Raw genomic sequence first — 24808 nt, forward strand, 5'->3', positions numbered from 1 at the left:
CAATAATCACAAAAAACATTTCCATGTTTAGCTTATTGATTAAAGAGCTAACATCTGGAAAAAAAAATAATAACAAAGTGCAAAATTTCACTCTCTCTCTCTCTCTGACACACACACACACACACACACACACACACACACACACACACACACACACAAATCTGACCCTCCTCAAAAAATATTCTAGAGACATTAAAATTTTAACATTACTGTTTCATAACATATGAACAAATTAATCTGATAATCCCAACCTTATCTAAAAATTAAAATCAATAAATCACATCTATTAAGCAATGTTTTAAAACAAATGGTCCAAAAGGCAACAATCAAACATATCAGTGATATATTTCATAATTCATTACTGGGAAAAGGTAGTTGATGAGGTACTAGGTCAGAAGAGTGTTTTATGTGTATTATTATTGTCTGATACTGATAATAAAAAAGGAGGCAATCTTAAAGCATTAGTTAAACAGAAATAAATTATGCTGTATGTTTTTTTAATATAATGTCTGTATGAAAATGTATGATCAAATGTTTTTGCAGTTTATATATAAGGAATGAAATAAAGAAATTTTAATGATGTGATTCTAATGCAAATGAAACAAAAATAAATGAAATTACAATCAATATAAAATGTTTTGACTGTAAATACAGGACTAATGTTAATTGCTTTCAAAGGGCCTTTTAAAGATCTAGTTCAAAGTAAGTTTATAATAACATACATCACAATAAATATATAGATCAAAGAATTATGCAGCAAGAATATATCATGCAAATTTAAATTATTAGAAGAAAGTTTCAAAAAATACTTTAAAGGTATACATTTTAATGAATCTTTTTCATACATGAAAAATAAAGAAAATAAATTTAATATTTTTAATGTAAAATGAATAAAATAACTCGTACTTTGATCTCATTTCATTTTAAATTAATGTTTCAAACATTAAAATAAATTTCTTGCATACAATATAATGTAAATAATTTTATTTACATTTTTTTTATAACATTTGAATCTGCAACAAGTAATTCAAGTTAATAATAAGCAAAATGCAACATTAATATAATAAAATCATTTCCTTTTATTCGGCAAATTTTCTAATCCTTGTAAGTATTTTCTGGGTACTTTATAAATTTCTGCAAAAATAAAAAGCAATATAATCAATAACAAAATAAACAAAATTAATGTACTATCTAATTTATTTATCCAGAAATGCCAATTTTTGGTTCAATAAATGAAATATGAGCATTTAGAGTATTTAGATCATAAGCCATTTTAATTCAACATTAGCAAATAAAGGAATGCAATAGTACTTGTTTACGAGCTATATTCACAGCAAGATGATGATTGATATAAGTAAAACAGAAAAGCCTTTTTTTTTCCCTTGTGTTTATTAAAATTCTATATTACTCAACAGATTTTATTCAAATTTTGTTCTCAAATTCTCCAAGCATGAAGTAGGTTTTAAAGATGAGTTTACGATAATGAATTAAATAACTAATTTCTTATTAATTACAATTATGCTTTCATTGCATTTATGTGGTATTGCACAAGCAAATAATTTATTGTTTCAAAGCAAATATATTGTTCGTCATAAAATCATAGCGTGACCAAAAATTTATTTTGGATTTTTATACACGCAACAACCAAGATTTGGCCAAGGCTGGAATAGAAATGTAAATTTCTTCACTAGATCCATTTCAGCCTAGATTTCTTCTCCAAATTCTTCCCTTTTGCTAATTTTCTTGTTTGATACATCCATTAAAAAACCCTTTATGACCAAGCTTTTGAATTATCATATTTAACATGTGGAGAAACAAAAAGTTTTCTTTGTAAAAACCCTATTTAAAGTGCCTAAAAAATGGTTTTCAAATTTAAGCATTTTTTTATGACACTATGCAGAATGTAATAAAACATTCACAAAAAAAATACAGAAAACTTGTAGATATTTTTTATAAAAAATTTTTTGTTATTACTTTGTCATCACTCTTTTGCAGCATTTCTAAATAATAAAAGATTAATATAAAAACTAAATTTTCATTTTGTCCTTAATGATAACTAACAAAAATACAAGAGAACAAAACAAAAGTATAATGGAAATGACAATATTTTAAACAAAACGATTATTTATTATTAAGCAGAATATTATATGATTGACGAACACTTTATAATCAGATATTTACGAATATATTCAGTTTCATGTGGAACAAGTGTAGTATATAATTTATAATTTTTCTAAATAGCAACTGGCACTAAATTTATATACCCCCTTACCAAAAAAAAAAATCAAGGGGATTTATGAATTGCATTTTGTAATAGAATTTTGGCAGCAGACATCCATACCTATTACAATAACAATGAAAGGGGAGGGAACTAAATGCTATAAAACTGTCAAATATAGTTTCAAGAGAATTTATAATTACACTTGATTCTTTGGGTGATCTTTTATGTTTGTGAATTAAATTTTGAAAAGATTGTTATTAATATATTCATATAACAAAAAAAAAAAAAAAAAAAAAAAAATCTAACTTTGCATCAAAAAGCAAAAAAAGTATTAAATTTTTTAAAAAGAAACTGTTAAATTTTTTTAAAAAAAAAAGATCAAAATCTTGTATACCTAAAAATAATTTTTGTAGATATCGTACTTGATTCCCTTGAATAAGAACAAGGGTTCCTTTTCCACTCTGAGTTGAAGTAATAGATGTGCTGGCCGCAACTGCAACTTGGACATGCTGTGCAAGTTTCTCAGGATTAATACCATATGTTTCTAAATTAGTAATTAATGTCACCTGCAATAAAAATTATACTTCCAGATTTATTCTAAAATTTAATTAATGTTTTTATTGAGCCTGTATGACGAGAAAAAGCTAAAATTTACAAGAAAAAATATATTTCTCAAATTCTGACACAAAAATCAAAATTTATGGAGCATGCAGTTATTTAAATAAATCTTACACAAATTTAGTATTTTTTTTTATTGAACCCAGAGGTTTTATCATCAAACACCACAAATGCCTTTAAATACATATTAAAATAAATGAATGCTACAATAACAATACACTTAAAATTATAATAAGCAGATACAAGCTTTTTAATTTAAAGGTGTTATATCAATCTTAAAGAATTCTCTCAATCTAGAAAGATTCCCAGAAAAGAATCGTTTGGGAAGTTGAAAAACTTTAATTATCATAGACAGCTATTAATATTTAAAATTACAGAAGAGGAAAATATGCTGATTCTGTCTTTTTTAAATAAATGTAATAACTATGTATTTACCTCATTACTTAATATTGTGAAACACAAGCATACCTTCTTGTTTCCAGTTCTAGTATCAACAGCTACATTGATTGGTTCTAATTTTCCTTTCTTCACAATAGGATCTTTATTTTCAAATTCTATTTGGTATGCATGAGGCATTTTAGAAACTATTCTGCAAAAAAATAAGAGATTTCACTTATTATGAAAAAGAATGTAAAACAGCAAGTTTCTTTCACAATTGAGTAGGGATTGGTCTAGTTTCAAATATAAAACTTTTGATAAATGAGCATATGTAATACACAAGAATATCATTATATTTTCATAATTTTCTTATACTTTCAAACATTAAAAGCTAAATTTGCACCTTTGTTAAAAAAAGTCATTTAAGACAAAAAAAATGTGGGGGAGGGGGAAACCATGTCCTTTTTTTAGCAGATTTTTCTTGAAAACCCCTTGAATGATAAGAATTAAGTCACTTAATCAACTTACATTCAAAATAGGTTAATGGAGATTAGGATTATTTCTAATAAACTATAATTTTAAAGCATGCATAACTTTCATCCTCATTTTGTTTTCTAAATATAATACCTTAAAATAGATAAAATAAGGTTAAATACAGATATATTTTAATAAAAGAAAAATGTATCAATCAGATTGGAAAAGTATATAATAACTTCTACATAAGCAATACTCACACTTCTTGCAATTGTTCCCAAGTCATTGTATTTACACATTCACCTCTTTTAGCAACACAGTCTGATAAAATAGGATCGAGAATAACTTCCCTATGAGAAAGATCAATCTATATAAATAAAAGTGAAACAGATAAATAGTTTGTATGCTAAAAGAATCCAAATTACTGAAAAAAAAAAAAAAAAAAAAAAAAAAACTTCAGCAAATTTTGTTCACAATTATTTTGAAACATAAGGAAAGCTTTATTGAAGGTATCACAATGAAATAGTTTTTTTTTATTAATTAAAATCTATAACATATATCAATCATCCATTATGTTATTAACTAACAATGATTTTACTCTCTCTGAAGTTGCTAACAAGTGAATTCCAATCAAACTAAATACAAAAATTCTGAACTTGCTGACTCATCTAAATGGTTGTCTTTTTTAACATTTATATTCATACAACTATGTAACTCGTAGCTTGTTAGTTACAGAAATCCACATCAATTTTATGAATATTAATTCAACAGTTAATTTTTTATTAATTAAAATTATATGCTCATGTAGGGAGAAATTATACTTTTAAGTGCTGTTATTCCTAATGAATGTAAACATCGTAAACAGCTTAAATCATTTTTATCTGCATTTGATTTGTTGCTCAAAATATTTTTTAAATTATGAATTACTCTTTAAAATTTATGAATTTTTTTGGGGAAAAATTGACTTTTGATAATTTTTAAAAATTTCTTAATGCAATCTGAATTTTCACAAAGAGCAAAGACAATAATAATAAAAAAAAGGTTTGGTGCTAATATTCTCATTTTTATTTACTTAATATTAAGTTTAATTAATAATAAATTTAGTTAAAAATATTAGTTTAGTTTTAATTAGTTTAGAAAATAAGATTATTTTGAGTAATATAATTATTTTATTTAAAAGCACAAAAAAATTTTTAATTAAAAAATGCCATAAGATGGGAAGAAATTATATAAGAAAGTAGATAAAAGAACAAGTTTTTATATGCATATAAAATTGATAAAAAGAAAAGTTTTTGTAGCTTTAATTCCAAAACATTACATAAAAAAAAATGTTATTTTTTATATCAGAAATATTTAAATATTACATATATTTTTTATAAAAGAGAAATGAAAATATTTTTGCTCTAAACAAATATAAGCTGACAAATTAATAATATTAAAAAAAATCAATTTTTTTATTGACGAAGTGTGAACTGAATTGAAAAATTTTAACTGACAAAATGAGAGGGAGAAAAAATTGATGAAATTGGAAGGAAAGAATTAATATGTTGTCAGAATTTTCCATATATATGTTTCATAAAGTTAGCTAATCACTTATTAAGCTATGAATTTAATAAAGTATATCATATTAAACAATTTCAAAATAACTTGATTACTACTAAAACAGCTTTTGTAAAATAAAATAGAAATTATTTTCAATATTATTCAACCATTAAAAAAAATTATATTTACTTAATTTTGAAATACTTTTTTTATAACCATAAAATAATTTAGCAATTTATCTTTAAATGTCAAAATATTCAGAATTATGTCAACAAAATTTCATATGAATAAAGTTCAACAGTAATATGGAACAATATCTACATTCTGCATATATATTCTATAATGTTACATAACAGAATAGTATCTACATTGCTTCTTTTTGGATAGAAAAGTAACACATACAAAAAATAAATGTACAAAATTATTATAATTATCTTTAATAAATATTTTAATGAAAATAATTATAATAAATCTAAATACTTAAATATTTTAATGAACATTTCATATGTATTAAATTAAAAAATAGATTAAAGTTATTTTAGCAAAAGCATTGTGATCTTTGCATTTAAATCTTTGCTAATCAATAGATTTAGTGATTAGCAAACAGAACATTGATAAATATAATGGCATAGATTTCACTAAATAGAGAAATTTGAATAATTATGGAGCAAATCCAAATTGAGCAAAAGATCTTTGAGACTTTTTCCCTCTTGAAATGACTTTGCTAATTACAGTTAATTTGATTAATAAATAAAAAAACAAAGACAAATACTAATCGCATTTTTGGTTACTTTTTCAAATAATTTGGGTCTTTTTATTTTAAATAGCTCAAATTCCATTTACCTAATTTTATATATCCATAGCCATAATGAGTATTGGTAACCATGATTTATTATTCCAATTTACAAAAAAAGGGTTGAAAGATTTGTTTAAAAATATAATCAATGTCAAATTTTTATAAAATAAAATAATACAAGATAAAAATAGAGGAACTCATAAATTTTCAATCAGTCTCAGTATTTTAAATGTCAAATGACTGTTATTATAAAAAAAAGAAAAGAAAGAAACTGTGATGAAAATCTGAAAATGAATAAAATAAGATAATTACATAAATAATCAAAACAGGAATCATACTTTCAAATGAATAAGTAAGGAAAAGAAAACCTTCTGTGTGATAAATCTTAAAAAATAAGTTACGAAATTAAACAATACTAATTAATAAATCAAAGCACCTAGAAAGTCATTTGATAGCATGAGAGAATCAATAATGATAGCAATTTATGAACAGCATCTTCCTATTAATTATCAATACCATTAGCATATTGATACTTAATATGATATGTTTATTATATTTTCACAACATTCATGGATAACCATATCATAATTTTATTTGAAAAATAAAAATATTAGCATTAGCATGGTTAAAATCAATATCTTGGATTGAAGTAAAATTTACCTGGGATTGTTTTCATTTTGAAGGGAATTTTCTTTTGCATAACGCTTTAATACCTCTCTGACTGTTGTTACTGGTATAGTATCTCCTTTCCTATTCATATATATATAAATTAAAGTTAATTTAATAATGCACATAAATTTCAAAAAAAGCAAGTTGAATTGATAAACAATGTAAAATAAAATAAGAATTGGAAAAAAAATATTTCATTAATACTTCCTTTTTTATTTATAATTTTTTACGTATATCTTCTTTCCCCAATTTTTATCCCTTTAACAGATATTAGGTGAGGAAAAATTGCTTAGAATTGATAGCTAAAAACTGATTTAAATTATTTTTTTTTAAATTTCAAATTATATTTCATGCTTAGGCAAATTAATTGCACTCTTTAAATTGAAAATTAAAATAACAAGAAAATGTCCCCAATAGTAGAAAATTAAATAAAAATAATTCCATCAAAATTACATAATCATCAAAAACTTCATTCATCATTAAATACTTATTAGATATTCATTAGTATGTGAATTAAAAAAAAAAAAACTAATAGATTCTAGAAGAAGAAAAAAAATCATATTTTTTCTTTTTATTATCCTACAAAGCAATAATAATAATAATAATAATAATAAAAATAAAATAATCCAATATATAAAAAAATATAATCACAAGTTATCCAGACTGTAAACTCCATTTACAATCTCCACCCAGCTGAATAACAATCTCTAAAAAGTATGTGCATACTATTTCAAACTATTTAAAAGGCAGATAAATCATGATTATTTAATATAGCAATGCAAAAAAGTTTCTAAAGAGTTGTCATAACACTTAAGAAAATTGATACAAGCATTGTCCCCATACGGTGATTATAATGCAACAATTCATTTCAGACTGAGGTTAGGAAATATTTCTTCAACCTCCTTCCCTACAGTTTACATTGGAACTTATTTAGTAACTACATGATACTGGTGAACTTTTGGCTCAATAGAATACTAGTAATGGACTTCAGCATTAAACACGCCATAGTTGAACTTAGTCAAAGATACAATTAACATAACATCTTTGGTGATTAATCACTGATTATTAAAAATATGGCACCTTTGATGATTAATTACAAACATGAGGTTAATACACATGTACTTTTAGATTTTAACCTCTTTGATATTCATCTTTTTATTGGAAAGAGTCTAAAAAAAAGCATGAAAAAAATGAAGTTAATTACGATCATGGGCAAATTTTTTTTGATGCAGACTAAAAAAAATTATGTCTTATTATAACAAGTATTTCAATGTGAAAGGTAATTATGTTTAAATATAACCCAACGCATATACCACTGTCAACAAAGTGTTTTTGTTTCAATCCTTTTAGTTATATAATTACCTAATAGAGCTTATCACCTGGATACTCTAAAAAGATTTAATTTAATGGAATAAATAATAACATCATACCTTAGATTATATTTTTCAAATAAGACCTTTACTTGTGCAGATATCACATAAAGTTCTGTTACAAGAGGGAATTTATAATTTCCTTGAATGTTAGATGAAGGCACTTCTTCGACGGTCTTTTCCTTTTCTGAATTTAAGTGTAATTTAAATGAAGGCTCTATTGAATAAGATTTTATACTCTGATTTTCTAAATTAATTGACACAATACTTTCAACTCCTTTGCTCAGTTCCTTAATCAGAACCAAACCTTCTTTCTGCATTTTCTTCAGAAACACAGAAAGTTTCTTGTATGTTGTCTTTTTAATATCAAGATTTAGATCAGGTGGACAAGATTTTAAAACATGAGAGCTGTAAAATGTACTTGTTAGTATAGGCAGTGTTATCTTTTTCCCAGTAACTTTTAATGTAGTGAAAAAAGAATGATGCAAAATTTCATCCATAGTGTAATTTGGAAGAATTTCATTCTCTTTAGATACTTCATCATCAGCAAGGTCATTTACTGCAGCATGATTGTCAGATTCTGGTAGGGAGTCAGAAACCTCATTTGGGGCATCTTCTGATGCAGTAGTATCAGAAAGATTAACATTCTCTAAAATTTCAGGCAACTCCATAGATTCTTCTTCTGGCAAGATTGGCAGATCTATTTGCTCACCTGACAGCCACAAATTGTCTTTATAACAATGTATTATAGAAACAGCCTTTCCTTTAACACCTTCTTGACAAAGCTCATCTTTTGACATAAGTGCTTTTCCTACAGCTACAGCAGCTTTATTCCCTATTATTCTGACAGCACAAATATCATTTGGTTTTAAGTTATTCATATCTTTTACTATATAATCATCAGTTACAACACCAGGAGCCATCAGATCTGCACCATTTGTTATTTTTTCAAGTACTGGTGGTATTGTAGTAACTATAGGTAACAAATTGGGAAATTTCCATAAAGTATAAACAGTAGGGTAACAAATATCTTCAACTTGAAAAAATATGGGATTTTGCCCACAACAATATATCATGGCAACAGAACCTGAATGAGTCATTGCTTTTACTTGATTCATTTCAATTTTGTTTGGAATCAGAGAATTAATGTCATTTTGAGATAGATCTGGAAATGAAGTTTCCGCAAAATTACGAAGACGCTTCCTAAAACAAAGATAACAAATAAGAATATTCAGAAAAAAAAGGTTAAACATTGAATACATTTTACCAATACAATACAAATCATACAATATAAAAAATTATGTTTTTGAATTTTGCCTTCATAGTTTTTGAATTTTGTCTGTGATGTATAAATAGGCAAATATTTTAAACTAGAATCTCTAAACAACATAATGAAAAAGCAATTTTTCCATATACTGCTCATAGTTTTTGAATTTTGTCTGCAATACATAGATAGGGCAATATTTTAATCTAGAATCTCTTTGCATTATAAGGAAAGAGCAATTTTAAGTTATTGAAAATATATAATTTTTATTGATCCTGCATGCCTGTGAATCATATTTTTTTTCTCACTAAATAATGATTTATAATTACAAAACACATCCACAGCTATCATAATTAAGCTTCCCATATATGAAAAAAATACCAAGCATCTGCACTACAAAAAAAAAAAAATTACAATTTCTGAAATTTAAATTATGCGCACAATTTCCAAAACTCCAATGTAACTTGCAAATATATAGAGATGTTAAAGAAGAAAGAAACAAAATGTATTGATTGAATCAATTTTAGTTAATTTAGTCAATTTTATATTTGGTTTAAGAGCTGTCAAAATAAACTTATTTATATAAATTGTTTCTTAAAATTCCATTGATAAATTATTAAGATTTAATAAAACTCAAATAAGTTCAGTTTATTCACTTCAAAAGCTAATTTATCAGATAATAAAAATATTACATGAAAGTAACCTGGTATTTAGAAGAGTTATAACAAATACAAGATTTCTTAATTCCAAAACATATGAATAATTTCAATATACATTGTATTCTCCTAAAAAAGTGAAAAAAAATCAATACAAAGCAATATCCACATAAAATAATGTTGTTGCGAAAAAAAGATGGCATATGTATAAATTTTTAATACACTGCAAAAATAATTCTCGGGGATTAGAATTGACCAATTATGCAGGGAAATACAATCACTAATAAAAACTCTTATATAATCAGGCAACATAAATTTTTGTAATGTCAATCTTTAAAACTCAAATAATTTACTTAATTTGCAACAAATATCAAGATTAATTTAAAAGATTAACTTTCAACAAAGCTACTTTTTAAGATCAAAGCATTAATAAGTCATGACTTAACAATAAATTATACAATTACACATTTTTTCACAAGAATAAAACCTATTTAATAATCGAATTTGCACCAATGTTTAACAAATAACATAAAAAGTATGAAAAACATTCCTGTTCTTATACCAAATATGGAGAAATATTGCTTGAAAAAAAATTGACTTATTATAGCATTATATTCTTAAGTTTAACCCTATGTTTCTTCCTTACAGTCAAAACTCAATAACATATGGAATAAAGTGCATAAATAAATTGAAATAAAATTAGTAAGCAAATTAGGTCATTATGTTGATATAAAAATTTCATGATGATTTTTTTATTCCTGCTATTATAAACATCATTCAAATTTTGGAAGAGACGAAGTCGAAATGAGGGACAATACGCATATAAAAAGGAATCTTTTCAAAATAAGTTGCTCGCTTCGAACTAAAAAAATCATGTCTGAAACATTGTTGATTAATAAGTTCTTCAGAAGGATCAAATAATAGAACAAATATATAATTTAGAATAATTAAATAAATATGACAAAAGTAATGACTGAATTTTCAATATAAAAATTTAATTACTAGAAATTACAATTTTCTTCTACAGTACAGTACACTTCTATAAATTTTCTATTTATTGTTTTTGCTGCTATTACGAAAAATACCTTTCAGAAGCTTTGACTGTAGTGCTAGTTTTGACTTTGTACGTTTTCTTAAACATTTTATGATTAAGCAGAATACTTGCTCCGGTAAATAATTTTTGTAAAAATTATTATGAGGAAAGACGTCGAAAATTTGAACAAAAGATCACAAATTGTAAATAATCAAAAAATTAAAGGGACATTTTCAAGAAAACAGAAATTAGAAAAATTTGCGTAGTTGCAGTCACAGTTACACAATGTAGAAACGTGTGCATTTTATTCCTAATATAATATAACACGTGCTGAATTTTACTGATTTCATAAACATTAGCTTCTGAAATATTTCTTCATTTCTATTGCATTTTTTAAGTACCAAAACTATAGATTAATATGCCAATCAATTCAATTTTTCCTCATTGCATAAAGTGCTGAAAAATTTTCTCAGTTCTAGATAAACCCTTTCATTCCATAGCATTTACTCAATTTTTTTCATCAATTTTCAAAATTATACTGTAATTTTTATGAATTTTGTGAAACGTATCCTGCTTATATTAACAGGTTGTATGATATGCTGACAACAAAACGCTAATTAATGGACTTGCCCGAGGATAACCTTTGATCGCGCCATGACAGTTTTAGTATTATTTGTTTGGGCCCTGAAAGTTTTTACATCAAACTGTGATAAATATGTTATGTAATATTGTGGTGTTAAAAAAATGTTGACTTTCAAACTGTGCAAGTTCCATTTCTTATATCTCATATCTTAAACAAGTGAACAACATTTGAATAGTCGGTATTTTTGACGGCAAAAGATGACGCTAGTAGATGAAAGAAGTTGCCTTAGCAACGCCGATTATATTGTTATGGTGAGTTTGTATTATTTCTATTTTTAAAATGTAACAGGCGCATTTGAATACCGCAGTTAAATTGTTCGTAAGTGATACTAGATTTTATAATTGCTAATATTTTATATCGCATTTCTTTCAATCCATCCAGCATTGTTCCATGTAGTTGCCAAAAGATTTCGGGTCATTTGCCCTGTTACTTTTATATTCTGAATGTCTGCAGTTAAATAAATATTGCTAAAAAATGTGTTACATTTTAATTTCTTCTAGCTGCAGTATCCTAGTATTTCCTACAATGTACTATGATAGTCCACATAAAATTGTAATTGTATGAACGTTTTTAAAATTACTGGTTATTACAAGTAGAATAATCAGATCGATTTGGGATATTAAACCGGATGATGTTCAGGTTCTTTAATGTTAGGTGTGTTCGTTATTTAAATAAAAATGTTTTGGGACAGATCTTCAAAATGTCATTTAGGGTATGAGTAAGAAAGTTGCATGTTATATTTTTAGAAATAATTGATTTCTTTTTAGACATTTTAGAAAAGTCTGAATCGTTATAAACGTAATGTCTGATTGAAAAATCATAAATCACTATGACTCTTCAAGTGGAATTTATCTTGCTAAGCAAAAAGCACTATTCAATGTAAGCCGTTTTACAAGAATAAATATTAACTTAATTTGAGTTGAAATTTTTCACGGGCATGTGTAAAAATCAATAATTGGTAATGTATTGATTTTTACTTTTAAACGCCACGATCTATTTAAATTTTCCTAAGTATTCAGAGGATAGTAAATAGAAAATGTTCTTATGTTGGAAAATTATTATGAAAAAAAATATTTATTTACATATTTTAGTATTGTATTTGAAAGTAAAACTTTTCTCATTGTATTCAAGTAGTTTAAAAAAATGCTGCACATTTACATTTTGCTTTCTTTAATGACATTTACATATTGCTCTCTTTTAACTTTCTTTCAATCATCATAGTTGCTGTTGTAAATTACTCTTATACATTATTATATATATTCATAATAATTATATATATAATACTAATTTGAATCATGAGCTATTTTATCTGCCTCTTTTGTATATGCTTTCAAACTGATCTTACTTATAATGATTTTTTTAAATATAATATATGCTGTTGATCATTGCATTTCAGTTTTTGTGCATTAACTTTATACTATTTTCTGTTAACTTTTTTTTAACATTAATACTCCTTTCCCATCTGCTTAATCCTTATTTATTAATGAAATATGCAAGTCATTTGTTTTTCATTTATTATTATAATTAAAAGATGGCTAAATCAATTTATGTTTTCTAGCTGTGAGATCAAAAATGCATTTTAATTCAATGCAGCATTTATTATAAATTAAATATCTTTGCTGTTCATTTTGGCTGATTTCATGCTTTAAATCCAGATGAGCTCAAAGCATAACTAATAATTCAATAAGTACAGATTTATTTAGGTATTCCTAAGTTTTGTCCTCTTTGTCTGGTGCCCTAATTTTTAAATCCTGTCTTGAACATTACCCTCCGCCAAATTATTTGTTATATTGTATTCGGAGCTGATTCTTTTTCAGTAGAATTAGAAAGATGTAGAAATATATGAAATATGCCCTAATATATATTTTGTGTTAAAAAAATTTCTGTTATATGTAATTACTTTATGATATATTCTTCAAAATATTCCATTTTATACTTTTGTGAATTTTACTTGTATTACATAAAACAGATGGTATTTAGATTTATATTTGTCTAAATTTTACAATTTATGTTGCATTTCTTTTTAAGTAATAAATAAAATTTCCATTTAACTAGATGATGAAATTTGTAAATCGTTTGTAATTGTATTTATAGTTTGTAAATTGATGGAATTTGTAAAAAGTTAATTAATTGAATCATATTTTATTTGCATATGGAAATATTTTAAAGTAATAAAATGCAGAGTAAGAATGAGGGTTTCTTATGTGTTTTAACTATTAGACGATGGTAAAAAAAGCGACAATTCCAATTATAATTTACGTTTAATGAAAATAAAGTTTTTTATTTATTTGTAAGGACAAAGATTTTTACCAATTTATAGAACAAGATTTATAAATATATATATATATATATATTTATAAACTAATACATAATTCACTATTTTTTTAATCTACAAAAGTTAACATTTGAATTTCATCTATTTATTAAATTAAATAAACATTTACTATATGAAAGTATATACCAGACCTTTCTTATATTTAGCATCATATTAATTTCGATACTAGTGAAGAAAGAAAAAATATACGCCACTTACAGTAAAATGAAACTAAAGTTAGCCACATAAAAAAAGTTGATAATTTAAGTTAAATAATTCTCTTGTCTCAAAAATATCAAGCTAAGATGCAGATATGAATAAGGCAAGGGTGTATGAAATGGCAAATGAAATATATTAAATAGTATTCACCTAAAGATAATACAAATTTTATATTGCAAAATGTTTATGTATATTTTTTTAGTGCATTTATATACTGAAATGTTAAAATGAAAGTAAAATCCTGTTTTGAAGTTAATGTATAAAGGATACATAGTTGAAATTCCTTTTGAATTATAAATTCTAACAGTACTAAAACAAGGTTTTGATGAAAATATTTTGAATTTCATTATAAAATAAAAAGTATTAATTTTAATTTTTTAAAAAATTAATTAAAAGGAGATTGTGTTTCAACTAAACTGATTTGATTGAAATAAAAATTTATTTTGATAGCTTATAAATGTATTAAACTTTATTTAATGTTGATTAATTTTATAGGTACATTGTAGGAATAATCATCTGTAGATGCTCATAGTTGGCTATGTCTTTATGGACAGGAGACATCCATGTTGGCACGGGTATAAATCTACCACGCAAGCCCAACATGGAAACCGAATCAGTACGTTCTTGTTATAGCGAACAGTCATCTCGATCAAGACGCAGCAGAGCCCATAGTACTCATGGTGGATCGAATCATCATGGCAGCCGTAGTAGGCCCAAACATTTACATCGAACTCCAAAAAATGATCGTTCCCATAATTCAACACTTGCAAGCAAATGCAGTAATGGCAATGATAGCAGAACTGAGGAATTCATAGAGGTACAGATTTTATCACAAGATGACAACTGGGGTGATAACACAACTGCTATTACTGGGAATACCAGTGACCATTCTGGGTCATTGGATGACATATCGAAACTCAACAGAGATTATGAAACCAGCCTTAGTTTTTACTGCCACATGTGGGTTGGAACCGTCTTCACAACACTTTTATCCTTTTGTGCCTTTGTTTCACCTATAGTCATGATTATTCTGCCTAAGGTTGAAGCACTAGATTGGAAAGTGCAAAAGTGTGGACCAGAATGTGATGGACTTTTAATAAGTTTATCATTTAAACTTTTAATTCTTTTATTTGGATCATGGGCTTTATTTTTCAGAAGGCCAAAGGTCACTCTTCCTAGAATATTTATTTATCGTGCAATTGTTTTAGCATTGATGATAGTTTTTACATTCGCTTACTGGCTTTTTTATGGAGTCCGAATCATCGAAAAACGTCATGATGATTACCATAGCATTGTTTTATTTGCTGTTTCTTTGGTTGATACATTATTGTTTATTCATTATCTTGCTGTTGTTTTAATTGAGCTGCGACAACTAAATACTCAGTATTTTGTGAAAGTGGTTCGTTCTCCAGATGGAGAAAGCCATTGCTACACCATTGGACAACTGAGCATCCAAAGAGCTGCAGCTTTAATATTAGAATATTATTATAGGGATTTCTCAATCTATAATCCATACCTGGAAACAATACCAACAAAATCACGCAAGTCAGCGCCTGGTTTTAAAATGTATGATGTGGATAATGTGCCTAATAGTCCTATGAATTGCACAAATCGTAGTGTTGTTGGAAGTGACATTCATCGACGAGACTCTAGTCACAATGAACGCTTTTATGAAGAGCATGAGTATGAACGAAGAGTGAGGAAGCGGAGAGCAAGATTGATATCTGCTGCAGAAGAATCTTTTACGCACATTAAAAGGCTACAAGATGAACAAGGTAGGTTTAGTAAATTTTAACATTATATTTTATATTATTCTTATGGATGCTGAAATCTAGATCGTGAATTTGATGTGTTTTTATTGTTGACTCGGTTGTGTTGTAAAGTACTCTAAATATAAATTGTCTTTTTAGTTACCTTTGCTACAAAATAAAATTACATTTCTTTAATTACATTAATATACAAATTTTAAATAAGCATTAGTCATTGAACTTGTCCAGATTAGTACATTGCCTGTATATTTTTATTTGTTTAGTTTTGAATTGGATTCTGAGTTTAACCATTAATATTATATAGAATCTAGGAAGAGATAATTTTTTTAAAGATGATTATGAAATATCTTTTTTTATTTAAAACTGAGGTTTTGAAGGGTAAAGTTAATTTTATAATATGCTACTTAACTACAAAAACCTCCTTTTAAAAAAGTAAAAGGAAAAATTTATGTGACTATAAGCCAGATAACAGCTACGAGGCATGGGCATTACTCTTGTCTTGTGGTCATGTTACTCGGCTACAAACCCAAATGTTGCGAGTTCAGTCCTCGCTTATCGCCAATAGCAACAGTATGATTTACTCTTTCTTATTTTTAATTCATTTAAATCGTTTTGCTTATTTCTTGAAAATCCTCTTAAATTGCTATATACAGCATGATAATAAATGATCTTTTATAAAGGTGAGAACATGATGTTATTTTGGTTAAGGGGTTTTGTAGCTCAAAATTGCATAGACAATGAATAAAGCATAAATGGCAATTTTCATCATATTTTAATTGCATATATTTTTTTACCTGCTTTTACCAGTATTGCATTATTATTATGTATGCTTCTTGGACAGCAGATGCCTTTTTAAAAGGTTGACGTAGAGCTATGACATCATAGCTGTCATTTCATCTTAAAATTGGTCGAGTTCTAAAACTTTTTTTTTCCAGCTAGAAAAATTGAAAATGAAAGTTCAAAAAAATTATATATATATGTAATGAATTTCGAAATCCTGTCGGTTAAATAATATCTAACATATTTTGGTTTAAATAGAATGCAGGTTCGAAGCAGTGAAGAGACTTTGTAGTTTTAATATCCATTTCGGGAAAGCATAATTATTAACAAGAAGACGCAGCGCAACACAAACACAGAAGGCATAAAAAGGGAATAAGGGCCGAACAAATGATCACTCGCCTTATATAACATTGGATTTCTGGCCATGCGCCAATGGAATACATGTGTTGACCTTTGACACCTTTTCAAGGGCACCAAAGTATCACTCTCATTTGAAACATAGTTCTGATGGCGCATTAGTTTTGCAGAGGAGTTAAACCGAAAGTGGAATTGGATACAAGAGAATTTTTTAGAATGAAGTTACTATGGGCTAAATTAAGATAAAGTTTTGGAAATTAATTTGGATCAAATCAAGAATTTAAAATATCATTATATATATATATAATATAGGGATAGAAACTGATAGAGAAGTCTCGTGATTGTTTCAAATTGGTTTAAACTGGTTAATCACTTAAATTAATTAAGACAAATAATAAAAATAATGTTCTTGTGTGATAACTTGACATTTGTGATCTCAGACTTCATTTTATCTATAATATTTTTTAGCATTAAAATCTGTATAATTAACTGACCACTCTTCTAAATTAACATTATTCTCTTTTGGATTTATTTTTATTTAATTTATTTTGAATTCAGTTTATTTTTTAATTGTAAACTTGGATAATCTTTTTCTTCAACCAAAATCTTATTTCCCCCTCCACTCCCTTTTCTAGGTCCTGCCATACCCATGGATCCTTCTGAAGCTGCCCAAGCTATATTTCCATCCATGGCAAAACCCCTTCAAAAATTCTTACGCATAACACGACAACAGCCTCGACACACTATGCAATCCATTCTTGACCACTTAGCACTATGCCTCAGTCATGATCTGAGTCCCAAAGCCTTCCTTGAGAAATACCTAGTGTCATCTCCTGTTCTACAGAATGATCGAGAACATCGTCCAAGCCAGACTTGGGCTTTGGTTTGTGACACTCTACTTTCTCGGCCCATAGAAGCAGGTTGCATTTTCATGCTTCGACAAAATGACATTTCATTGCTAGTTACTATCTCACGTTTGCCTCATCTATGCATCACTGAAGAAGTCATTGACCCAAAAAGCAATAAATTTGTTCTGCGTTTGAACTCTGAAACTTCTGTATAAGTTTTCATTTATCAAACATATATGCAGACTATGCATTTATAGCATATCAGGTAATTTTAACAAGACCAACAATGGTGTTAGGTGCTTTAATTTATGACTTACTGTATATTTAAGTGGTAGTTTTTAAGTTGTTGGTTCCAGCGGTGCCTCATAGAAATGAAATGTATATAATTTTCTTTTTAATTATGGACTATTATGACAAAGAACTTATTAAGAGATTGTTTTAAGAAGGCCATATTTATTGATGATAATTATAACCTATGTACGCCTTTTTTTTTCAATCAAGCATTTCAGTTAGTAATAAGAATCATATTTTTTCTTACATGCAATAATAATAAGAACTAACAAGTTCTTTAAAAAAGTGAAAAAAATCTTGATTTTCATTGGCATTCTTCACTCAAATTTCATCGATTCCACAGCAATGCCTTTTAAAATTATTTATTTCATGTAAATAACGAAATATTTAGGTGTAAGGCTCTAGAAGCTTAAATTGTCATGCTATTTATTTTGATATTGAGTAAATATCTGTGGACAGATTTACTTCAAGAGTTTTAAATGTGAGCAAGTTTAATACATATTTAAATAGTATTTGAATGAAATGGAGTGCCTCATTAAAAAAAATCTCTGTACTACAGTTTTTGTGATAAATAATTTTTTTTTTCTCATTATAAATCTGTATGTGGTTTTTAAATTTATTTTTTAGAATCTTTTAAGTTTGACTTGATTTAGACTCGAGTGCAAAATCGATATTTATTAATGAAAATCAAAAATAATAAATATTATTATTAAGTGCTGGCTGTAAAATCTATATTTTTTATGATAAATTTTCTTGTTAAATTTCCATTAATTTTTATTTAACCAAGTCTCTAAAATGCATGATTTTTAGATATAATAATAAATTTAGAAATCCTTTTTTCTTTATGCAATTGAAGAATTTTTGTATAGATTTTTTTTTCAAGTACAATAAAGTTATTTAATACTTAATTTTAGTTAATTTGCCACTGTCTTTCAACTGAGCAATAAATATTTTACTCTTTTTCTACTAAGCTAGAAATATTATAAGCATATCTTGTTATCGTATTACATTCTCATTGCTTTTATAAAAATGGTGTCTAACATTAAAATTCTTATATTTTTCCAATTCTGGAGTTTCAGTGGTGGTGCTTGTAAGGAATATGTTTTTCTTCTTAAAAGGTAAATTTGACAAAGTGTATTAAATAAAACTGTTAATCAAATGATATGCAAAATGTATTCTGTATTGTCTAAAAAGTATTTGATATTGAAAAATAAGTGATTCTGTTCGTGCTGCTATTGTGATTTGTGCTAATAATATTGTGAAAATTTTACTGTTCTACTTCGAAAGAAATATTGATAAAATTTATACTCAAGAAATATTTATATCCACTGGTATAAAAAGTTGAGTTATTGCTTTTAAAATTTTGGTTTTGAATGTGTTTATACATAGCATATCTTTTAACAAAATAGTTTCGTTTTTGTTTATTCTAAATGGAGATATCACTTTTTATTTAAAAACTTATTAAAGAAAATAAGATTTTTTAAAAATTTTGTTTTGAGTATATTAAAGTATTCCTTAATTCTTTGTTATTGTATGTATAAATCCTCCCCCCCCCCTTATTAAATTGAATAGATAAATACTGTTAGTATAATTGTAATGGAAATTTTGAACATAAACTATTTTGGCAGATTTATTTTATTTAATAGTTCAAAAATATTTTTGAGTTGTCTAATTTATTTCATGAATTAGTTTCTCTAAAAGTTTTCAATATTCATAGGATAAATATATAAATGGTATTTTTTCAGCATTACTGAGTGAGAATGAAATGCTATGATATTTTGCATATTTGTATTATTTGTTGCTAGAATAATTTTTTTATTTTTTTAATTCTGCCTTTACATATTCTACCAATTTTTTAATGTTACAGGTCTTAATTTTACCCTTAAATAAAATTACTGGAATGACACTGTATGATGACAAATTAACTTTTTGTTACCACTTAAAAGGTTAAGGTAAAATTAAATTTATAATATGTAATTTGTTGTTTTTTATTATGTATGTTCATATTATTTCTTTTTATATGTAAATGCATTTTAATGAGCTTTGGAAATTCAAAATTTTGTTTCAGAATTCAAAATTTTGATTATTTTTCTCTACTTTAATTTTTGATTTAAAAATATTTCATTAATCAGTTGCTGTTAATAATTGTCATTGTGTATTCAGTAAAATTTTTGTTAGTTATTATTATTATTTTTTCAATTTTTAATGCCCATAATGCAAACAGTTTCTTTTGATTATTTTGTATGATTCTGAATCTGTTCATCTAAGTATTAAAATCATAAGATTTTTTATGTATATTTAAATGTTTTTGGGATTTTTAGATTCATGAAAATTAAACTTATATGAGTAAGGTCCATCAGTGCATAAAGTCTATTCTGATGATGCAATTATTGGAAATGAATATTTGATTTTTTAAAATTTGTAATATGTCCAATAAAGCACTGAACTAATTCTCTGATTAATTCTTGAAAAAAAAATGGACTATTTTCTTAAATGTTCAAAATTTATTGCTTATTATTTGAAAATAGAACAATGTATAACCTACAACAAGTAGACATTTTAAAACTGATGAATAAGTCTTTGTTTTATTGGTTTTGCATTCCTTAAATTTGCATTCTCAAAATTTCATATAGGAGACTTCTTTGCTTTATTGGCTTGAGAAAGAGTGGGCTTCCACTTCTAATATATAAACTTTATTAAATCTTGATTATTTTGGAAAAGATTGAAAGGAATACTGTGAAGTGATCATGATTCATTGGTATATTTATTTTTGACAAAAAATTTAGTTGTCATTGTTCAGTTTTTCTCTGGGATGTTTTCTCTTGTGCCAACTATTAGCTTTTTAGTTATTTTTTCTACTGAAATAAATCATTGAAATATCTTTAAAAATAGCAACAGTTTTTTTTAATTTTTCTAATTTATTATTTGGATTTTTGTTTTGTTTTGTTTATTATCTTTAAAATGCCCCACAAATTCATGAAAAGAGGTATTGCATTTGTTTAAACAGCTTATTTTCAGTTTCTTTTTATATAAATTTATACCAACTTCGTGACTTTTTAAAATTTTTTGAATAACATCCTATTTATATCATTTGATGGACAATTTGTTTTTTAATTGAATTTTTAAGAACTGTTTATGAAATGCATTTATTTCTATCTAGAAAATGAAAAGGGAAACAGAATTTGATACAGATCATTTGTATTTATTTTATTATGCATTTTCCTTTTTACGATTCCTTTTTAGTGATTCTTTTTGCCATATTTTTTAAATATTTTTTTTTACTTAAAAAGGTTTTTTCGTAAATATGTAATATACTTTTGTACAGACATTTAGCCAGATGATTTTTATACTAGAATTTTTTTTTACTGAAGAACTTGTACATCATCAAAGCTTTTATATATGAGACCAGACAATCGCTTTCAAAGTTTACATATTTCTATGTATATTTCAGTGAAGTCTTGTCCTGTCCAGAATGTGAAATTGTACTTTAAATTTTGGTACTATGGTGATTTAATAAAATTTCATCTCCACTTGTTTTGAATTTATTGCACAATATTTTTTTTTATACTTTATTATTTATAAAATTTTCTCTCTTACTTTCATGGGTAAAAAAGCCCTTATGAATATTCAATAATGTCTTTTAAAAAAAACATTTAATTCTTTTACTTTTTGTTGCTTTTAAAACCAACTTCAGTTTCATAAGAATCTTATAATCATCATGATTGATGGCTGCATCTGCTCAAATGCAATATTTTAAAAGTACATTGCTTCTTTTCTGTTTTAAATTCTAATAAACGTAAGAAATTGATCCTTTAAAGTAATTAAATATTCATTTATGATGTTAAAAAAAATTGAGTTTTTTTTTTTTTTTTTTTTTTTAGGAAGGATAGGAAGGCTACCTATTTTTGTTTAAGTTTCCTATTTCTTCAAGTCATACTAACAGTTAAGCTAAAGCATTATGATGTTTGGTATTTATAATTTTTTCAAAATTCTAAATCTATCATCATCGTAATAATACGTTGGTAACTGTGTTCTTTTAGAGTGTAGAAAATTAATATTTGCTGAGAAATTTTTACCAAAAATTTTATAAAAACACTGAATTTTTAACTATTTTCTGTACCACATTAACTGTTTCTTCAGCATATTAATTAGTCATATATATTAAATCCATTGTATGGCAACCTGGCATTTGCAGGTCCAGATATACCAACAACAACAAATACACTCAATTTATGTTAATTTTTTTTAATGATTTGCAACTCTAATGTAGGGTTAAAAATTTAGTAGTCACCTATTTTAATCAAACAAATGGCAATTATTTTAAGTGATTTTTTTTTAATACTTGACCTATTTTTAAACCGCCATTAAACATGAAATTTTAAAAATCTTTCTCTCTTTGTATAAGTAGTTTTAATAAAAACGATTATATTTCGAAATGATGTACAGATTTGTATCTCGAAATAAAACATTGCCGTTCATCTAGACATTAAATGATTCACCAAAGATTCTAATGGATCATTTTCTTCACGGGCTTACCCAGTAACATTCATGCATTCGATTTTTAACGGTTGACTGAATAAACATCTGCAGATTTATTGCTTGTAACCTTGAATGTTAAATTCACCTGCTCTCGTTGCGCGTAACCGGTTACCGCTGCTACACTGAAATGTCTTAAGTTTTGTCTTTCAGTAAATTGGTAGGTAGAAGTAACTATAAATTATTGGCATTCTTTTTGCTTATAACCGATTTATCCTCAGTTTTGTTTTTGCTGAATTTCAAAATTATTTGTATCATTTCCATATAAATACAGGGTCGAAGTGGAATATCGTAAAGGTTATGACGAATGATTACTTCTGTGGTTTCATTTTTCTTCAATACTTCTTTTAGACTATAATTAACGGTTAAAAAAAGTTGCTGTCAGTAATTATTGTACTTAAAAGTCGCAGTGATGAAGTTGGATTTTCAGAGGATTGTTAGTTTGTATATAGTTGCAAGATCAGAATCCACTTTCGTATAATCGCATTCGAGAGGTAAATTATCTCCTCTCCCCCCCTATAACAGTGATGCAATTAACTGTTAATTATAACTGTGATGTTTAATTTCATAATTATAGTAACATTCAAATGTCGTCAATAATTATTTAAATTGTATATAAAGCCTCATAGAGAAAGAATGTCATATTGTAGTAATTAGAGTATTATTAGTTACTTTCTTTAAAAATTGATATTAAAATAAATGGCATTTCATATAATTTGTTCTTCTATTTAGCTTCCTGACATTCAGTTTATTCAATGCATATATTTGATTATTTAAAATTATGCATATTCGGATTATTTGAAAAAAAAAAAAAAAAGATATTTACTCTGAATTCGAAATAGTTGTCATATAGAATTAATAAACAGATGCGATTAGAGAAAAAAAAATATATATTGAAAAGTATCTATTTATCGCCAGATTATTTCATGCTGAAAATTGGTATTCGTAGATTTTTCACCAAAATTGAATTGCGGTAGAATGTAAAGCATCATGTTGGCAATTAATGACCAAATATAGTTTTTGCATCAAAAATACAATTAAATCTAAATGATATTCAATAGCATAACGAGTAAACGACGGCCGGACCATAATACGATTTTCTGTGCACCCCCGCCTCCCCCAGTCATCTTCGACTTAAAAAGCGTAAATGGCGCCCTGGATGTGATATTCTCTGTCATATTTGCTTCAGACAGTGGCATTTCCATTTTAATATTTTATTCCCATAGCGACTGGAGAAACTATAGCTCACACACCTAGTCCCTACGACATTGAGTCACATGGCATTACTTAGCGGCTCAATCATAATGCATTAAGTAAGTCCATTTTTACAATGTTAATATTTGAGTAAAAAGGCTATATCCGTAGACTTTATGTTATATTATTTAAGAGCTTTCGGCTTCAGAGCTAAAAGTATATAAAATGCTGTAAAAAATTAATTTAATTTGTTTTTAAACATAAAATATTGTGTTCGCTATTTTCACAGTTTTTAATAAGGAAATATAATTTTGTTTAATTAATTGCTACTAAATATGTACAACAATTTTTATATTTGTGTGGGAATTACCAGTTTAAAAAAATTAAATTTAGCTCTACATGTCATCTAATGAGACATCTCTGAAGGAATTGCTGAAATAGAATTGACCCAGCAGCATAGCAAAGTTAAATGTCCTTTACTTCCTCGTATGTTTTTACAGCATGGCTTTCTTTGCGCTCAGTTTGAATGTGATTGATTGAATGTGTCTGCTGGAAATCTCTTGGAATGTTTGACTCCAAAATCCTCTATACATCAACAATAACATGTGTATGGAATAGTTAAACAGTTGTTGGATTTGTTCAAAATTTAGAACAAATGTATATTCTTGTGGTAAAATTGTATTTCCAATTTCATCTATCTAGTTTTTGAGTAATGTATTTATGCGCACAAACGGACAGATAGTCATGGCATTGGTAAATTTCGTGGAGAATTGGATAGAAATCCATAATAATTGTGCAAGAATTTCATTCTTCCTAAACACCAAATTGAATCAATC

At 26.3% G+C, this 24808-nt stretch overlaps 2 protein-coding genes across 4 annotated transcripts; one reads left to right on the top strand and one right to left on the bottom strand.

The window, feature by feature from the left end:
* Positions 1–982: 982 nt before the first annotated feature.
* Positions 983–11287, bottom strand: LOC129962040 (eukaryotic translation initiation factor 2D-like). 3 transcript variants are annotated; one of them, XM_056075727.1, is made up of 7 exons: positions 11074–11285; positions 8129–9271; positions 6690–6779; positions 3952–4041; positions 3308–3428; positions 2616–2787; positions 983–1134 (listed from the first exon to the last, which is right to left on the bottom strand). In XM_056075727.1, exons 1-7 carry the CDS (start codon positions 11127–11129, stop codon positions 1070–1072), a joined length of 1737 nt encoding a protein of 578 aa, XP_055931702.1. In that variant the 5' UTR covers positions 11130–11285; the 3' UTR covers positions 983–1069. The 3 variants fall into 3 exon arrangements, with proteins under 3 accessions (XP_055931702.1, XP_055931703.1, XP_055931704.1); XM_056075728.1 differs by having other exon boundaries at positions 990–1134; positions 2644–2787; positions 11074–11286; XM_056075729.1 differs by lacking the exons at positions 983–1134; positions 2616–2787 and having other exon boundaries at positions 3952–4058; positions 11074–11287.
* Positions 11288–11652: 365 nt separating this feature from the next.
* Positions 11653–20188, top strand: LOC129961901 (vang-like protein 1). Its single transcript, XM_056075529.1, has 3 exons — positions 11653–11915; positions 14693–15972; positions 17739–20188. Exons 2-3 carry the CDS (start codon positions 14736–14738, stop codon positions 18164–18166), a joined length of 1665 nt encoding a protein of 554 aa, XP_055931504.1. The 5' UTR covers positions 11653–11915; positions 14693–14735; the 3' UTR covers positions 18167–20188.
* The last annotated feature ends 4620 nt before the right edge of the window (positions 20189–24808 follow it).

Source organism: Argiope bruennichi, chromosome 2 (genome assembly GCF_947563725.1).
Source record: "Argiope bruennichi chromosome 2, qqArgBrue1.1, whole genome shotgun sequence".
NCBI classification, from domain to species: domain Eukaryota; kingdom Metazoa; phylum Arthropoda; class Arachnida; order Araneae; family Araneidae; genus Argiope; species Argiope bruennichi.

Excerpts from the sequence above, each read along its gene's own strand:
- LOC129962040 (XM_056075727.1), bottom strand. The coding sequence starts at position 11,129 with ATGTTTAAGAAAACGTACAAAGTCAAAACTAGCACTACAGTCAAAGCT. Across the intron at positions 9,272-11,073 it reads ACAGTCAAAGCTTCTGAAAG|GAAGCGTCTTCGTAATTTTG; the intron begins GTATTTTTCGTA and ends TCTTTGTTTTAG. Across the intron at positions 1,135-2,615 it reads TCTACAAAAATTATTTTTAG|AAATTTATAAAGTACCCAGA; the intron begins GTATACAAGATT and ends TTATTTTTGCAG.
- LOC129961901 (XM_056075529.1), top strand. The coding sequence starts at position 14,736 with ATGTCTTTATGGACAGGAGACATCCATGTTGGCACGGGTATAAATCTA. Across the intron at positions 15,973-17,738 it reads AAGGCTACAAGATGAACAAG|GTCCTGCCATACCCATGGAT; the intron begins GTAGGTTTAGTA and ends TCCCTTTTCTAG.